This window comes from Simochromis diagramma, unplaced genomic scaffold (assembly GCF_900408965.1).
Source record: "Simochromis diagramma unplaced genomic scaffold, fSimDia1.1 OVJJ01000816.1, whole genome shotgun sequence".
In the NCBI taxonomy this organism is placed as follows: Eukaryota; Metazoa; Chordata; class Actinopteri; order Cichliformes; family Cichlidae; genus Simochromis; species Simochromis diagramma.
In genome coordinates, this window is record NW_024386908.1 from 3,659,369 (window position 1) to 3,678,335 (window position 18,967).

The following is an 18,967-nucleotide window of genomic DNA, read 5'->3' on the forward strand; positions in this document are numbered from 1 at the left end:
TTGCCCCTGAGAGAGAAAGACAGAGAGCTGCAGAGCAGAGGAAGTAAGAGAGAAGAATAGAGTGTGTGTCTTTGTGTATGTTTTTGTATGTGTATGGCTGTCCCCACGCTTGTGTTTGTTTGTGACCTTGGCTCCAAACTAATTATGTGCAATGCACCAGGGAAGCCCATGCTTCCCCCCTAATGCTTTCTAAACAATCTGACGGAGGCTGAGTGCCTCCGCGCCATAATTAGTTGGTGATCCTTGCTCTGACCTCGTCTTAGACCCTCTCACATCCACTATACACTATTACACTTAACTGCGGCCATGAAGGTGGGGGTCCAGGGTTGGCGGGTGGCAGAGTTTGTCTGTGCAATTACATTTGCGAGCTGCCTTCTAAGCACCTTTATATTTCCAGTGTTTTGTGTGGAGCCTGTGCCACACTGGTGTCAACTTGTTTTGAACCAACTGGTGCAAAGTGTTTAAAGTTTAATTGCATAACAATGCAGAATAAACTTTTAAATGGGGGATGTTTGAAAACCACTAAATGGTTGGGAAATTTCATGAAGAGAAATGTGTCTTCTTCCATCCATCCATGAACCACAGCTGGTGTGCTTTTCTTACTATTTTATGTAATTACCTGGTGTACAGTGGAAATACTTTTTTAAAACTGTAAATTGGCCATTAGCTCTGGTTTTAGTACTTCACCACCACGCTTCTCTCTCACCTAAAAGTGAACGGAGTATTTTTGGCTGTCAATTCACTTAAGCGGCTTCTCTAATGAGCTGCAGTTTTAATTGGCAGCAGTGCAGCCCCCGCCTCTAAAGAGCATGCTGGGATGAAAGATAGGTTGGAGAGATCCAGGCTATTCTAATTTCGATGTTTTACAAAATCAGATGGACAATTTATTTTGTGAGGAAACATGACCGCTCTTGTTAGTCTTCACAGTTCTAGATCATAAAAATGTCGACAGATGCCTTCTTTAACCGCTTGGGATTTTAAAAGGAACATTGCTCATGTTAAGAGCATGTGCTCTTGATGTGTGCACTACCACACACACGCTGCTTTACTGGACAGTGAATGGCAGTTCGATGGTTAAATGATTGAGGATTGATATTTATCAGTCTTGGCGTGACCTATTAAGTGCTGTTAAGTGGATGCGCACTTGTGTACTTGTGTGCATTTACAACTGCCTCAACCATATAACGGCACACAGTCCACCGTGCTTCTCCAGTGCCTCTTTTATTGTCTCCTACGGTTTCGATACGCTGGCCCACTCTTTAATTTAAGGAAAGGAAGTAATACCATCGCACAGATAAGAGCTGATGGTTCACAAAAGCAAACATCAATGTGACAGACATCATGTAAAAGCCTGCTATGTTTTCCAGCTTAAACTACGGGCCGACTGATATCAGATTTTTTTAGACCAATACCGATATTTGATTTAAAAATCCTGTTACTGTTACTTACTAAGATAATGCGTCAGTGCAATTTAAAAAAAATATATAAATAATTGTTTCATGTTCACAACAAGTCCTTGTTTCCTCATTTGCTCTTTTCCTGACTCTGCTTGGATCAGCTGGTTGTATTTCTGGTCTTCTGCCAGTAGGGAAGTTGCCATCTGGTGGACAGATTATGCAACATCAACATCAATCATACCATAGTCGATAGGTGTTTCTACTTTTCATTCACCAGCTGTTATAAATACCATACCAGTATGGCAAATAGCTCATAACGGCTGATATATCTGCCCCACTAATATATGAGTAAAGTTATAACCTCCCTGTATGTTACATTTTGAGCTCTCATGTGTTAAACCTGTTATGCTACTTTACTAAAATCTGCTTCTCACAAAGTGTTTCTCAGAAGCACTTTGTAATGATTTGCTCTTTTAAAATAAAGTTAAGTCAAGGTTTTGGTTTATTTCAGTTTGCTCTGGTTGTGCCTTCAATTTAGGCTTTGCTGTGTTGTCAGCTTCTATGATGGTCTTTAATTTTAAGATACACTGAAAAGCTTAATAGAGGCAGGAGTTAAAGAGGGATCATCTCTTTAGCAGGAACGGGAAATACAAGTGGATGGCGCTCATGCTCATTTAGCTGCTGTGAATTTTTATACTTTATTCTCATTTATGATCAACCTTGATCATAAAGTGATATTTTTTCATGTATACTGCATATATCCTGCATTAAACAGAATGGTATTAAATATATGGACTGAAGAATCTAATAGTTTTTTGATATTATCCTTCACATCTTTCTTTGAGTTCATCTCCACTGAAAAGCAATTAGGAAAAGACAGCTAACATTTTTCTGACATAATGAACGAAACATGACACAATTAACTGAGTTAAATAAGCTAAGATAAGATAAGATAAGATAACCTTTATTAGTCCCACACGTGGGAAATTTGTTCAAATGTTGTTCAAATGGGCCTAAATTTTCTACTTTTTGATTTTCTAGTCATACGAATCAAGTGTTTTTAAGCCTGCCTGGATCTCTAAGTTAATACATGAACCATCACAATACTGTAAGAATTACAATGAATTTATGTATTCCTTGAAAAGAAAATAGGTTCTACAAATGGCTACATTTCACTAGTTGACACACAACTCTGTTAGACTGCCCGCCTGTTGCCCCACTCTCTCTAGCAGCCAATTAGTCTTACACTGTTCTAAATTGGACAGCGCCTCTGGCTAACTTTACTAATTTAACTTGTTAAAATTGTTCCATATCTCCTGTTTCCATGAATCTAAATGAAACCGTCATCTCTGCTAATATTGCATTGTTGATTTAAACATGTCTTCTTAATCCTGGGCCATAATATATTATTAATGTTGCAATAAAAACAGTCAGTCAAAGCCTGAGTAATTTAATATGTGTCATTTTACAGCACAGATAGCTCCCACCTGCATCTCTTGCTGTCTAGCAGCTACAGTATGTGGCTTCCCTGCACAGCCAGGGAGCCTGTGTCTTACCTGCCATGCCCAGCGAGGGAAATGAAGTCAAAAAGTTTAAAAAGTCCATTATTCCGCCAGCACACCCCTGAGGGCTCTCAGTTTTAAAGCCAGCAGATGAAAACCTGCCTTTTATGCTAATTCTGCAGATATGCCTTTTGCAGCACAGGCTCTTAAATGTATTTTCCCAGCACAGGACCTAACTTTGAGATATTTAATTTCGCCTTGGGATGTGAACTTGTTAATACTTCAGCGGTTGTCTTGACAAATGGAGGTCCTGCATGAAAATGTCTCTGACCCCTTTTAGGTTAAAGTGCCATGCTTGGACATGCTACTTTGTGCTATGATGCAGACTTTGGAAATGTAGATTTATTGCCCCCCATCAAGCACAGCATTGGTGCTTTAAATTTAACTTCTACTTCTTGTGGAGTCGTGAATGGTTTATTAAAGTTTATTAAAGTTTTATTAAAAGTCTCAGCAGGAATAATATTGGGCAGCTTTTTCAGCACTTTCAGGATTTTATATACACACCGTGCACTGTATGCCAAAGTTGATCATTTCCAGAGGAAACTATATATTGTCAAGCCCTGGTCCCATGAATGCTTCTGCAGTTAAGTTATGACCAAATAAAGAGTAATGAAATGGTATGAAATATAAAAATATTAAACGGTCAAACGCTCCCTCTCTTACTACTGTGCATGAGCTGCCTCCAACTCATCCTTTGGTGCACCATCCAATCGTAATGTGTTCGTTCATTGTCAAGGCAACCATCTGTTTCCACGGTCGCAGTAAAGATGGGGGTCTCCCCAGAGTGAGAACAGGGGTCCGAGGAATGACGTGTAGCAGACGGTAGCCAGACCAAACCAGACGCCATGTCCTGTTCTGGTTTCCCCAAGGGTCTCCTACCGTCAACCTGGGCTGTCACTCAGTGCAACACCTACACACACACACACACACACACACACACACACACACACACACACACACACACACACACAAGGAGTGATCTGCCAGCTGGTGTGTTTGTGTGTGTGTGTGATGCTTGACAGAACGTTTGTGTGTTGTGTGTTTCCTAAGCTTTTTTAATGAGCCTGTGTATGTAGCCACTGTTGGAGGACAACTTAGATTGAACACATTCACCTGCTTTTATTTTTTAAATAATTTTCAGTTATACATTCTTGTCCTGCTTCATCTGTTATTCTTTGACAGATTAAGTAGTATCAAATTAGCTGAACTTGTTTGTGTGACGGGTCAGTGGAAAAGGAGGTGGTAACAGCTGCTAAGGAGAAGAGGTGAGGAGACAGACTGGAACTGAAAAATCAGACACAGAAAGAGTGGATGGATAAAAATTATGTAATAAGGATGGTGGATGCTGGATGAGAACCTTGTTAGCAGGGAGACGAGCAGTGTTGATCGTATTAGGGGGCATGTAAAGCCAGCTCTTACACTGAGGCAGTGTCAGAGTTCACTGATAAGCGAGAACCTTATAACCACCCCTGCCTAATATGCTGCTGGTTCTTCTTGTGCTGCCAAAACAGCTCTGACCTGCTGAACCTTGGAATCTACAAGACTTCTAAGCCGCATGTCCTATGGTATCTGGAGCTAAGACATTAGCCGTGAACTCTTTAGGTCTTGTAAGTGACGAGTTCAGGCCACCACAGATCAGACCTGATCCAGCACATCCTGGTTTTTGCCCACCATTCCTGCATCCAGTGCTTTTCTACAACAATTGTTTATTTACAGCTAAATATATTTCAGCTCAGTTGTTACAAGATAGTTTTTATTCTTTGCCTCTGTGTGGTCGTAATGTGGTCTGGTCAGTGTACTTAACTTAACTGACATTTACTTTTATATAGAAGAGTGTTAACTTATTTAACTCTTGCAAAGTTGTTGAACAAAGGAATGAGTTTTCGTTCTATTTAATGTCCTTTTTTAGACTCAATTGAAGTAATACAAGTGATCATATAGCAATCGTTTGCAGCAACAGTCATATTATATTCCAAAATAATATGACTTATGACCATATGACTTAGAACTTTGAAAGTGTAGGGACGAAGAACTTCTGTTTAACGGGAAAAGATTTCTGGCAGAACAATGAAGGGGCATTCATATGCTGCAGCCGGTTAGTGGGCAAAGAAAAATAGAGGAAAGAAAAGCTTAGAGAAATGCCAAACAAAGACAGGTGCTAAGTGACCAACAGGATGAATCAGATATGAATATTCCTTGCTGTCAGGCTACTGATGTTTGCCTACCAGCTTTATTGATAAATGCAGCTTGGTATCATCTGGATAGCAGCGGAAATGTATGCGGTGTGGTTTGTTTTTTGTTTGTTTGTTTGTTTTTAAATAACATAAATAGAAGTGGTCCTAGCACACAGCCCTGTGGAACACCATTCGTAACTTTCTAATATAGCACACACAGCACTGTGCATATCCTTTAATCCCAGTCATGTGTTACAGCTTCTGTAATAAACCTTTGCAATCAGTAGTATCTAATGTTTCTCTGAGGTCTATCCAGACAAGCACAGGACAGTTTTTTTTTTGAAGCCATTAAAAGATCATTAGTAACCTTCAGTAGTGCTGTCTCTATGCTACAATAAACTTTTAATCCTTACTCAAACTCTCTAAATAAACCATTCATCTGTAAACGATCACATAAGTGATTTGCAACAATTTTTTTTGTGGGTTTTTGTGTTAAAGGAAGGCTATGAATGAGTCTGTAATTAGCTAAATCACCAGGATCAAGTACAGATATTTTAAGTAACACTTTAATTACAGCAATGTTGCAATAGCTCTTATTGTTCACTTCTATGTTGAGCTGAATTGTGTAAGAGACATGGACACACCAGGTTACGGCCTACTTTCTTCAATGACCTTAGTTTTTAGAAGTTACATAAGTGAGAAATGTGGTTTCTGTTAATAGTTTTAGGTAATTAAGGAAACAGGTTCAGATGTAGATGCTGGTCATTTAAGTTCACAAGGTTTGTAATTGTCCCCTCTCATTTCTTTGTCTGTTACCAGATACAGTTTATAAGATGTAGAAAAAGCAGATTTGTACTTCAGACTAACACAATATAAAAGAAGATGAAATGTTGTTTTTATATAACCTGTCTTGTTGGGTGGGGTGGGTGGGGGGTTCTGTCCATATATCTCTTTATACTTTAATTTCAGAACTGTATAAATTGATATTTTCCTTTAGTCATTAGACATCCAGACTTCTCAAACTCTAAGTATTGACTAAAAAGAAGGAACTTCTACAAGAAGTTTAAAATTGGCAGCTGGCAATTATCCAAAACCTTTTGATCAAAGACTAAATTCAGACGAATAAAAAAATCAGAGAAAAAGTTCAGAGCCAGCATTAAGTATGACATTAAAGATGGATCTCAGTCCAGTCTAAAACATCTTAAACTGTTTGGTGGACTGCCATTCATTTTAGTATAAATATCCATGATGCTGGGAGGAGGAATCCCAGACTTCCTCTTTACTGTGAGCCTGGGTTCACATTTGGTTTTTACTGAAATTTTCATGACTTTTCTTGCAGCAATGCCAGCAGGTCTAAAACAAGTCCTGAATGGATTGGCACAGCAAAGCTTGGAATGAAAATCTGTGCTTCCCAGATAATAAATCCTTCTCTATAGGGATTCATAACCATCTCATTTGTGTAAAAATTGGTCATATATGACAAGTTATCCATTAACACAACACTGCCGCTATTAATCACAGCTCCTTTAGTGTTAATGAGCAAATGCTAGCAAGATTTGCTAGAAGCTAGCAAATCTAAGAAGCCAGAAACAGTGAACGTTTGCAGGTTAAGGTTTAATTTAAAACACGCTGCCGCAGATAGCCTCACCAAACCTCTGCCTCGGCCATAGCTCCTTAACCTTGTTGATACTCTTTACTAATAGTCACACTTAGGCTTTTTTAGGCTTAGTATTTCTGCATCTACTTTTATAGAGAGGCTCATTACAAATGACTGTATCCTATTGTAGTGTGTGAAAGGGTGTGTCATTAATTCTGATCGCCAATGTTTATGTATATACTTTAAGGTGACAAACGTTAATATAAGTGGGCCACTGCTCTAATCCAAAAACCTTGAAGTGGATGCAATCATAGCCCTCCTTAGGAACGAGGTCCCATCTCATATCCTGCATTAAAAAGTTACTCAAAACATGTAGTCTCTCAGTTTGAAGACAATCTCACTCACACTCTGAGCCATCAAAGTAGTCACTGCTCTTTTAGCGTGGCATGTCTTTTGGGTGTTTTTTTTTAGTGATGTGGAGGTGCTGCACAATGGCTCTGTGACTAGCACAGTAATGTGGTTAATGAGCATCGCGGGAAATTCTCAAAATAAAAAAATAACATTAATGTCTTTATTGAACTGCACTGCTGCACCTCAGATTTTTAGATGACCTTCCTTGTTGCACTGCCAGTACACGTCTGAGCTTACCGCTCTCACAATCAAGGCCAAGATGCTGAAAGCAGCGTAAAAAATCAGCAGAATAAAATCAGCGCAGTCCTCCTGTAACTTTGAACAGCTGCGGTCTCCACCTTACTACAATCATCATTTCTCTCTCCTTTCTCGTTCTTGTACCAGAATGATGGATCATTGGCTTGTCCTTCAGTCTTCTCTGCGACATTGTGTCCATTATTTTCTACCCTTTATCTTGACCTGTCATCTCTCTCTTTTCCTCCTCCTCCTCCTCCTCACCCTTGCAACGTTGGTTCTGTCCAACTTGCTGATAGACATCCGGTGCCACAAAAGGAGGCAATCTTAGTCCAGCATGGAGCCATTGTTGAGTCTAATAGAATGGACTGTGAGGTGAAGGGGAGCTATTGATTCGGCTGACTGAGAGCGAGCAACACAGTGAACAAAGGAAGAGAGAACGGAAGGCTGTTGACACCCGAGAAAGAGGAAAAACAAGACAGTTTATGTTTGTGTGACGCGCCTCCGTCCGTTTATGAGGGGCAGACCGGAGCAGTTCCGCTAAGTTGCTGGGTCAGATGTGGTGAATGGACAGATGGAGAGGGAGGAAGAGAATGCATGAATAATAAAAGGGTGAGAGTTGATTTCCTCGTGTTGCCTCAGCTGATCAAACATCTGACATATTGGATTTGACAAAGACAGGAAGTGAGTGGAAGAAGGATGGGAATAAAAAGAAAAAGTAGCAAAGGGGACAAAAATATAAAAAAAAAAATTTAAGTGAAGACGAGAATTGGAGAGGGATTGAAACTGGGAGGAGGTGAGGCAACAAGCTATAGGAAAAGAGGAGAAGAAGTGAAAGAGGCCAAAATGCTAAAAAGAGAAGAAAATGTGAGCATATTGTAAAAAAGTATCTTATTCTCATCACAGATATGTTTGAGGGAAGAAAAAGATGGATCTGACTCCAGTACAATTAGTCACAAAGTAAAATGCAGAACAGCATGGAACAAAATGAAACACCAGGGAACGAGCAAAGCAGAGGAGACATAATAGGTTATTCAGAACACTTAGTCAAGTCTAGCCTCATTAACACCACCAAAGTGATGAAAATAGACGGCGAAATGGAGAACATAAGGCGGGAGAGGAAATGACTTCTAGTAGTGGTGGGCGATTAATCGAATTGTATTTTCAATTATGATTTCAGCTTCAATCGCTTATGAAAACGGGACAATCAAGATAAAACCATTATTGCGCTGCGTTTGTTTTCAAAATGACATTCAACTTTTTGCATTGTGCTATCAATCTAGTGCATCCCGGTTCTTTAAACTGGTGCACTTTTTTTCCTCCCGTACAGCTCATAGTCATTCATTGTTTATTATAATAATAATAATAATGGATTGCATTTATATAGCGCTTTTCAAGGCACCCAAAGCGCTTTACAATGCCACTATCCATATACTCTCACATTCACACACTGGTGGAGGCAGCTACAGTTGTAGCCACAGCTGCCCTGGGGCAGACTGACAGAAGTGAGGCTGCCATAACGCGCCATCGGCCCCTCTGGCCAACACCAGTAGGCGGTAGGGTAAAGTGTCTTGCCCAAGGACACAACGACCAGGACAGAGAGCCCGGGGATTGAACCAGCGACCTTCCGGTTCCAGATGTGCATCCCAACCCCCTGAGCCACGGTCACCCATTTAGCGTAGATCGAACTAAGATGTAAGAAAAGGCGTCTTTTTTTGTGTATCTACAGCCAAGTTTAAAGGTCAAGTGTCACATTAAGAAGCCAGTTTATGATTTACTTTTTAGTAAGTGTTACTTTCCCCCAGGCCGCACTATGAGAATCCTGGACGAGAGGAAGTAAAAACTGAAAGTGAAGGTTTCGTAAGTGAGCGTTGTTTGGGTGAGGCAAGACCTCCGTCTGTTTTATGACCCTCCCCCCTCAAAAAAACCCAACAAACAAACCAATAAAAAGAACCCACTGCATTTTTTCCCCACTTATTTATTTGTTTTTCAGCTCATTTGGCTGAAGGTCCGACGATCTCATGCCATGCAGAGGCATCTGTCGTCTTTCCATCTGTTCACAGTTCACGTCGCTAGTCCTCATAAAATGATCACCTAATGGGTCCTCATACAAACTGTGCTCAGGTCAAGGTCGTGTGTGTGTTTGTGTTTGTTTTTTTTTGGTTGTTTTTTGCAAAACTCTATGAATTGTGATGGATTGCGAGCCAGATGAACTTAACTGATGTTCTGGTTAGCGGATTTCTGTTTGAAGCTCCAATTAATCCACAGTTAAATGTAATACTATAATGTAATTTAAAGTAATTGTAATTACAATTATTATTTTTGCCATATTCGAGTAGCCAAAACAAAAAAAAAGAAGATTTGGAGGTAAAAAGAAAAAACACAGACTAACAAATGAGAACAAAGGAAACAAAGTAGAGGGAGGGATACATTAAGGAAAGGGTCTTAGGTCACTGATAAACTGACATTATTTAAAAAAAAAAAAACTCATTCAAGGGTCAATTTTGATAAAACTATGAAAGATTAAAAGAATGAGAATAAGAAAAACACATATCCTTTCTGCTGCCTTTTTTATGCTATTGTGTGCAGTCAGGCAGAACTGCAGCAGTGCTCCAACACCAAGAGTAAGCTACAAGAAAACTGCAAGCTAGCAAACATAGACATAAAGAGTATGTGATAGAAAGTGGAGGGAAGAAAAATGTAGTTCGCTCGATGTTTTATGAGAAAGGAAATATATTCAAGTCATTTGCACAAGAAAAATAGAAGAAATGTAATTGAGTTAAAATTGCCTGTTGCCCCAGGTTTGTCTGTTCAGCCGGAGAGAAAAGTGCCTTATGTATGACAAATAATTTACCTCTGGAAAGATTGTTTAAAAAAAAAAAAAAGAATGAAAGAAAGGAGACGGGCATGAAAATGTAAAGGAAAACAATCAGAAATACCTGAGTGCGCCCGATGCACTTAAATGAGTCATACCTTTAACACAAGCAGATGTAGTGTTCAGCACAAGCAATCATTTTCAAAGTTGCCATTCGAAGATTGGGACCGACAAACATGTTAAGACGGTGTGGATGAGCAAAAAAGTGAAAGCAGTCAGACACATGAAATAAGAAAAATGTGAAGCAAACATAGAAGTCTGATGAGGTTGAAACAACACTGGGAAAAAGAACTGGTGGTGTGACAATAGGACTTTAAAACAAAGAAGAAGAGGGAGAAATGGAGAGCAAGAGAGCAAGAGAAGGGGACAAGGCACAGGGAGTTGATTAAAGCCAGCAGCTTCAATAATGCAAATGTAATTACTTGTACTGGCCCTCACACTTGCTTAGCACGTAACCGCATTAACACTGGGGTGGTAGAAAAAGAGAGCCGGAGAGACTCAGGACAGAAAATGGAGGCAATGAACAAATGTAAATGAGGAAAAAATAAAGCAAAGTTGAAAGGTGGTTTAGATAGTGAATAGAAAAGTAGAATAGAGGACAATGGACAACATTTTAGAGAGAGAGTGTAGAAGGAAGAGCAGGAAGGTGAGATGATACCAAGTGTCGGGATATCGTAACTGTGAGAAATACAGTTAATTGTCAGGGATAATCAGGGACACTGCTGGCAGCTGTGCTTTAATGTAGCTGTTTCCAAAACTACTAAATGAATTTACTTTCCATCCATCCATCCATCCATCCATCCATTTTCTTCCGCTTATCCAATTCAGAGTTGTGGGGGTGGATCCCTGAAGGTGAGAGTCAGCCTGGACAGGTCACCAGTCTGTCACAGGGCTAACACGTACAGACAGACAACCATTCACGCTCACTTTCACACCTGCGTGCAATTTAGAATTGCCAATTAACCTAACCCCATGTTTTTGGACTGTGGGAGGAGGAAGCTGGAGTACCCGTAGAGAACCCACGCAGACGCCAAGAGAACATGCAAACTGGATTTTCTGACCAAAAGTGCATACACCGCTATGTTTCATAGTTGAGTACAAATGAACAAAAATGCGTTACTATACCCATGTTCATAGGAAATAAAACACTGAACTATAGAGCTCGACTGGTTTGTCGGTGGGGCTGATAAGTCGGCCAATATTAGATATTTGTCAGTATATTCTATCACCATTCATAAGGGCGTATTAAGAAAGTTAGGAGATAGGTGACGATGTTACACAGTTTGTCCTACAGAGGTCACTCTGCAGTTTCACTGTTGAAAACATGTTTGAAATGCTGCAAACGCAACTGAGAGTAAACAAGTAATCTGCAATTTGTTGTGACAATAAAACGTGATTATTTTTTAAAAATGAAATGTCACATTGTTGCATTTGAACTCCATAAGGTTCATAAATCCCTATGGGTAGCAAATGTTAGGTGAATCTGTTTATTCTTTATGCATCTGAAAGGAAAAATAGGATTTTTTTTTTAATTTATTTTTTTAAATCACTAAATATTGGTGTCAATATCAGTTGGGCTCTGGTGAACTGGGAGCTTGGGTTTCGAGAAATATGGGAGCATATATTTAATGTTTTTTACAGCTAAGGAATAAAGCAGTAGACCAAAAACATTTGTGTAGAGGTATGCTAAGAATAGTAAAAGTTGCATTCGGGGACTATAAAGTGGTGAAAGGGTGGCGACTAAGGGATAAAGAAAAAAAAAAAACTGTAGGAGGAAGGAATGCAGTTTTTACTCTGCCAGCCACTGATGGACTCAGGAGGACACGAGTGCCTCAGTTCTGCTGTGCCTGAAGGACAACTGAAGCTGTTTATTGCTAAATGACTTCTCTTGCCCACCTTTATCCCCCTTTCTCCGTCTCATTTTCTCTCTCCCTCTCTCTTTCTGTGGGATGGTTTGCCACATCAGCTGTTCTCAGACCACACTGAAATGACCCCTCAAGGAAATGTAATCCTCGTTTTGTGTGTGTTTGGACGTACACGCACACACGCAAAATGCTTATGTGCTGTTTCACACATGGATTGTATTCTGCAAGTTCAACTTACACTGCCCTCTGTTGTCATTTTATTCATCTTTATTATAAAAGCCATAATATACACACACACACACACTCATTTAATCTATCAGCAACCAACTAGTGACTTGCTGCACCTTGTAAAGAGAATGTTTGACGGGCAAATATGGCTTATGTTTAAAGGCAGCATGTATTTTTTAAACACTTGCTTACTTTATTTAACAACCCAAAAAGTTTTATTTATTTATTTTTTCCGCCTAAGTTGGCCTCTCTGCAACATTACACAGTGAGGCTACCTTTGCTAGCTAGCATGATTATGTTACATTTTTAAAACTATATAGCAATGCTACTTTTATTAACCTGCGTGGTTATGCTGCATTTCCAAAACTATATATGCAAATACTTTTTATCACTGTATCGAGCATGGTTGTGTTACACCTCCAACTCCATACTGAGGCTACTTTTTGCTAGCTAGCATGATTAGGCTACACCTTTTAAACTATATAGCGCAGCTACCTTTTACTGGCTACCACGGTTATGCTACACCTATATGTAATATGAACTTGAACTCTCCTCAGTGCCTGTTCTTTGCTAGAGCTGATTGACTACAAAGGAACATATAATGAATACAATTTTTAAATACAATAACTCTGTTATATTTGTCACATTAAGAGCTAGCTACTTAAAGAAGCATTTCCAAATTCTCTTCATTTCCTTATGACACCATAGCTTTTGATCATTAGCCAAAATTAATAAAATAAAATAAGATCAATGTTATGAGTCAGAATGTCAATGGAAACAGTAAAATAATCACTTCTTATTATGTAGCCTTTTTTTGAGCACATGACAATACTTGAAAGTCCATTTACAGCTTTGCAGGCTTATGGATCTCTTGAGTTTTGGTTTTACTTGCAGCTTTATAAAACCACCTCTTCTATCATCGAATTTTAAAACTGGATTTATTTAGTCGAGATGTGGCACAGGAAATCTTTAAAGGATATAATACATGACATGAAGACCTTGGTGATAAGTACCTGCACAACAAATTTGACCCATTCAAGCCTGATCTCCCTTTCTAAGAACCTCATTCGTAATCAGCCTTTTACTTTGCCTGCAAGGTTGGAGCTGCAAATGTTTTGTTATGGCAATATTAGTTAGGTTGCCCATTTCTTTATTTACAGTTTAAAAATGACTTAGGCTTTGTGTGAGGTGTGAAATAGGCTCTGGCAAACACTCAAAATTTCTAATAGCTGCAGCACTTTATAAAAAAATATTCTGAAAGACTAAACGGAAAATTTCAGACCCTTTCACTGTGCGCTGTGATACACAGACGCTCGGGCCAAATAGCTGCGAAACATCAATGTGAATCAAACTGCATTAGTTTTCTCAATGAGGGATCAATTTCACGGCTTGTCGAGCAAATTACAGAGAAATATGACAAATATTCCTGTAATAAAATATCTGCTTGATCTCCTTAGCTTGTGCTTTTATTCCCTTTTCCCTGTACTTTGTTGTTATCTAGTCACTTCAGGTTCACAGGACTTTTATCCACTTGCCAGTCTGACCTTCGCACTCCTTTTTCCCGGTTGCTTGTGATGATTTATACATAGTGTTTGAAGGCTGTTTTGTTCTTGCATTCATTTTTCTTGGGGAGTAAGCGAAATGCATAAGTACCAACAAACGTATTAAAGACCAACTATTTAAAGGTACTTTTACTGTTGCTTTATGAGCCTTAGGCCATTTTGACTGTGTGCTTTTTCTTCTATTCCTCAGGACAACTATACATTTGCTCAGCCAGGCATCCAGAAAAAAGTCAAGGCCCTAGAGGAGCTGGTCAGCAGGATTGATGGTGAGTCATCTGCCTGGCTTCCATCCGTCCATTCATTCATTCACCCATCCATAAAGTACTTTCTGTTCACTGCTCTTCTGTTCCGATTTAATTTCTACTTACCTGTTCTTGCTTTTCTGATTGTTTAAGTTCTTTTCCTTTCCATTGCTTCCTATATTACCCACCTTTTTTTACATTTAACATTTTCATGTAAAACACGAAAAATACATAGTGTGTTCCACAATCATTCTATTTTTCTTTGTAATAGTCAGCATATAAAGGACTGATCGAGCGAGCCACAATGACATTTTTGAAGCCTTATCGTTAGCATTATAGCCTGGAGCTGATCATTTTTCAGAGTGAGGGTAAGATGTTATCTCAGTTAGCAAGTTACAGCCACAGACTGGACATAAACACCTGCTAATTAAAAAAAACAAAACATACATTATGATAATTTAATTCACCAACACCAAAGCACAAACTTATGGGACCATCTGGACCTCACAGTACGCCATCTTTATCCTGGTACCAAGCTGTAAACATCCTGTTTTCAAGCTCGAGACCAGTCTTTTAACGTTAGGAACCAGCCTCGAGGGGCCATTGGAGGAACTGCAGTTTCTTGCATTCAAGTGTTGGTTTCATTGTTCAGCTCCAGAAGTTTCTGCTTGGGGAAAATGGAGGGAGAATATGAAGAAAATGTTGTTTATTATGTGTTTTCATCTGTTTTTCTTGTTTGTTTGCTTTTGGAAATGTATTGTTCTTATCTAGAAGCCGTTTCTAGTCCAGCCAGGGAAATCTTAACTTTGTATATTTATGTACATTTTATATATTAAGACTATTGAGTATATTGGCTTCTGCATTCCCCCTCTAATAACATTAACCAAGTCATTAACTTCAAGTACCCTAGTAGGACTTTACTGTATGCATATAAATATCTGCTTGTTGCAGAGAGGAGGTGGAAGTGGGAGTAATTGGGCTGATTTGACACTCTGCAAGGCACCGCAAATCTAAAATGAATAAAGAGAGAAAGCAAAAATAACTCAGCATGCCCTTAATGAGCCCACCCCCCAACTTTGAGTTAACACTTAAACTCTTTGTTTTTTAAAAAAAATGTATGTGTTAGAACTGTATATATTACACACCAGCCAGTTACATTTGCTTTCACACCTTAATTCTTCCAGGCTTATCGTCACTTTCTAATGACATGACATGAGAATTGTCTCTCGCTAATTTTCATTCCACTCGGCTGTCTGGAAACGCGTACGTGCTAGTCACTAATAGCACAAACCAGAGGCCTGCTGAGGCCTGGAAGTTAATGTATGCACACCGAGTGTACTCATACTCAGCTCAGTGACATTTCACACATGCTCTCAACTCGGTGTTAATTAGCAAAGCTACTTTTCCCTCTCTGGTCCCGTTGTCTTTTCCATTTTGTCCAAACAGTACACACGTCACCTGGTTTGAAATAGTTTTCCATCCAAACTTTGTCACTTAAAACTCGTGCGAGGTTTGCAGCAGCCCCACGATGCATTGTGCAAAACAAGGGCTTATCAAAGCAGGCTTTTGTACAATGGTCATGTTCCCGGCTAACCTTGGTGCCGTCCCACCACCCTGTCACCCGCTCTGTCAGCCACAGGGAGGGGAGGACTCATCCTCTGCATCCAAATGGATGGAGGGTGTGTGTTTGTGCGCGCGTGTTTGTGTGTGCGCAGGAATGTGAATGTCAGAAAAAGTTAGCGAGCAAATGCAGGCCTGTCTGTTTGCATGTGTGATTGTGACAGAAGAGGTCCGTTGAAGAGCATGCACGTACGACGGTTGGTGTGTGTTTAAAAAAAAAAAAAATTGTGCGTACACTTGTGTTTGTGTGTGTGTTTGAGTGAAATACACAGACACACACACGGGAAGGGAAAAAAGAAGAAGAAAAGTCCTCCACCTCATCCGCAGTCCACTTCACCCCACCCCACAACAGCAACGACATAAAAAAAATGACTCGACATCTTTACTGTATCTTTTTCCATAAGTGCCCTGTCATCATAGTGGGGGCAGAGAAATTTTATACCTCGCTAGGTTGACATTACCAGCTCTAATGAGATCACAGATAGCTTTTATCTTGTGTTACGGGATTGTTTTTCGCCCTGCTGTTGACATACCATCTGTTTTGAGAACAATAGCCTCTCATCGTTTCCAAAATGACCTATCAGCGCTTATCAGATGCAGGTTTATCCAGAGTGGTGTGTATTTTGATAGTGGGGTGGGGTCTTGTCTTATCCTAGTCCAGTGGTTCCCAAACTTTTTTTGCTAGGCCCCCCTTTGTTTTACAAGAAAAATGTTCCCATGTGCAAAAAGGGCTTTTTCTGTCCCTGCCTTTCAGAATAAAAGCCTCAGATTGCTACATAGTTTGTTTGCTGTCCTCCAGAAGAGGGAAAAGGAACTTAGTTAATACGCAACTGAAGAACATCTTACACAAATATGGTGAAGTAATTCATGAATAAATATTAATATAAATATTTTAGAATATTTCTGCAATTAGAAAAAAGTTAGAAACACAAAGCAGAGTTCTCTAAAACAAAAGAAACAAACCTTCATAGTTCATTAGAAGAAGACAAGCCTACATTTGTATGCAGCACTCTTATCGACTTAATCAGCCAGACTTCCTTTTTTAATCTTTTGCACAAAGAGGAGCACAGCTATCCATCCATCCTTTTTCTCTCACGTATCCTTATGTTAATTAAAATGAAATATTTGTATTAATGTCAGGTAAGAATAACTTTAAAGCAACACCTCTAAGAAAAAGATTCATTTTAGTGATGGAGATGATTGAAAGTTTTAGCGGATATGGATCTTGCAACTATAATATTCACTATTAATGCTACTGTGAACTAATATCTTAGTGGGTCCAATGGAGAAAAACACTTATAAAGGGGTCGAAATTAAGCCTGGTCTAATGGAGGTTAGATATTGTTCATAAATATATTTCAGACATATTTGAAGAACAATTTCAGTTAATAATTCACATTTTTACCACTCAAAGTATTTGAAAAACCATGTACTGACATTTAGAGGAATTTGCTGTATGTGGCTAACTCTAGTAGCTGCTACCATTAGCTAGTTCCTCACCAGGAGCCTATGCTAAATGCAGCTGCACTGCTCCCTTTGCGTGGGGTTATGCCAGTTTGCTCTCACATAACTGTCTGCCATTCTTTCTTATTGTGTGTCTTGCTAATTTTAAAACTAATTGCTTTGGCTTCAGAAACATCTGAGATCAAACAGTTAACCAGTGAGGGCAAGAATAATTAGTTACAGAGTTACAGAGAGTGCAGTGTTTCATGACTTTCATAAGACAAACTGAGTAAACGGTAAGTCGTAATAAAATTACCTTCTTCTTCTAAGCAGAAGAAGGAGGTGAAGTGACCAAAAAAAGTGAAATGGCAGTCGCTGAAGGAGAGGCAAGAATACTGTGATCAAACGACGTGTGTGTGTGTGTGTGTGTGCGTGTGGATACTCTATTCCTGTGAGGTTTGTGTTTAATTACAGTGACACAAATTTAATCCCAGAGAGGAACAAATGGTTCTGGATTTGTGCCAGGAAGCCCCGGCCTGTCCTCAACATTTGGTCGATTTAGCGACGCTAATCTTTGGTGTTCACCCAAAGAAATCCCCAAAAATGCTATTTCAACATCGTGACTGCATTCAGTATATTACAGACCTGGACAGACATGGATATTAAAACCACTCAAATAATCTTTTTTGTTCTCCGTGCACTTTATTTCTCAATACAGTATAAGCTCATATTGAACTTGAAGTAGGGAGACCAAAAACAAACTGCAAGCACTTGTTAAAATGAAAGATGTTTATTACTTTGCTTCTTTACTTTGATTCGTGGAGTTGAAAGAGCTGTTGACATCGTTTCTAATCTTTTACTTCGAGACGCCTTCATTTCTGCCTCTGCCTGCCCGTCCCTCGGTCGCTCCTCCTCTGTAATTATCCTACTTTTAATAAGTGACGCTAACTCCCATTAGCCTTGCTTAACGCTAGCACATGTTCCTCCTCAAAAGAACAGCCAGTCTGTCAGCATGTAATGTTTTTCTGATCTCTTTATCGCTCCCTTATCTCTGTCTGTGTATTTGTTACATGCAAGTGCATTAGCGCGAGTTCATCAACATGCAAATTGCTAAAAGGTGAATTTATTTATGCAAATGAGGGGATGTATTTGCAGCATGCGTGCCTGACTTTAGTAGAAAGGCTGGTAGCTGCACTGTGAGACTGTATTGCATAATGAGAAGCGAGGAAAGCTGTTCTCATATGTTTGGGGGAAATTTTTTTTTTAGCTAATTTGGCTTTCTTGTGCGGTAGTTTTTTAGTATTTTATGTTCCCAAGATTTAAGTGTTTTTTTTTTTTTTAAACTGCAGCAGTATGTTTGGCTTCCTTTTGTTTTCCCCCTCGTCAACCAAAGGCCCCCACCTCCCGTTTATTTATTTTTTTTACGCCTTATGTTCAGGCCAACTGTGTTGCCATTTAACCTGATTTTTTTTCTTTTTGTTTGCTTGTTTGTTTCATATCTTCCCACACAGTCCTCCACAACCCCCAGATACTATCATTTGCAAGTTTTCTAACATTTTCTTTTTCAAACGATTCACAGATTTCTTCACCACAGTCGTTTCAGACCCTTCTTATCCAAAGCCTTACCGCCACGGTGCAAATCTGCTATCACATTGGTCACTTGCGTTTTCAACTTTTGAGGGCACAAGGTGGAATTTTTGCATATTACGTGGCCTTTCTTTTATGTGAAATAAAAGGGAAAATAAAAGTCTGCTCTC

General features: G+C 39.3%; 1 protein-coding gene across 3 annotated transcripts in view; it reads left to right on the forward strand.

Moving 5' to 3' along the window:
* The window catches only part of tbc1d22a (TBC1 domain family, member 22a), a 159,100-nt gene that overhangs the window by 90,917 nt on the left and 49,216 nt on the right, over positions 1-18,967 (forward strand). For all 3 annotated transcript variants that reach the window (XM_040035039.1, XM_040035041.1, XM_040035040.1), the window contains one exon: positions 14,096-14,171. In XM_040035039.1, coding sequence (XP_039890973.1) covers positions 14,096-14,171 — 76 coding nt within the window. The remainder of the gene's footprint in view (positions 1-14,095; positions 14,172-18,967) is intronic.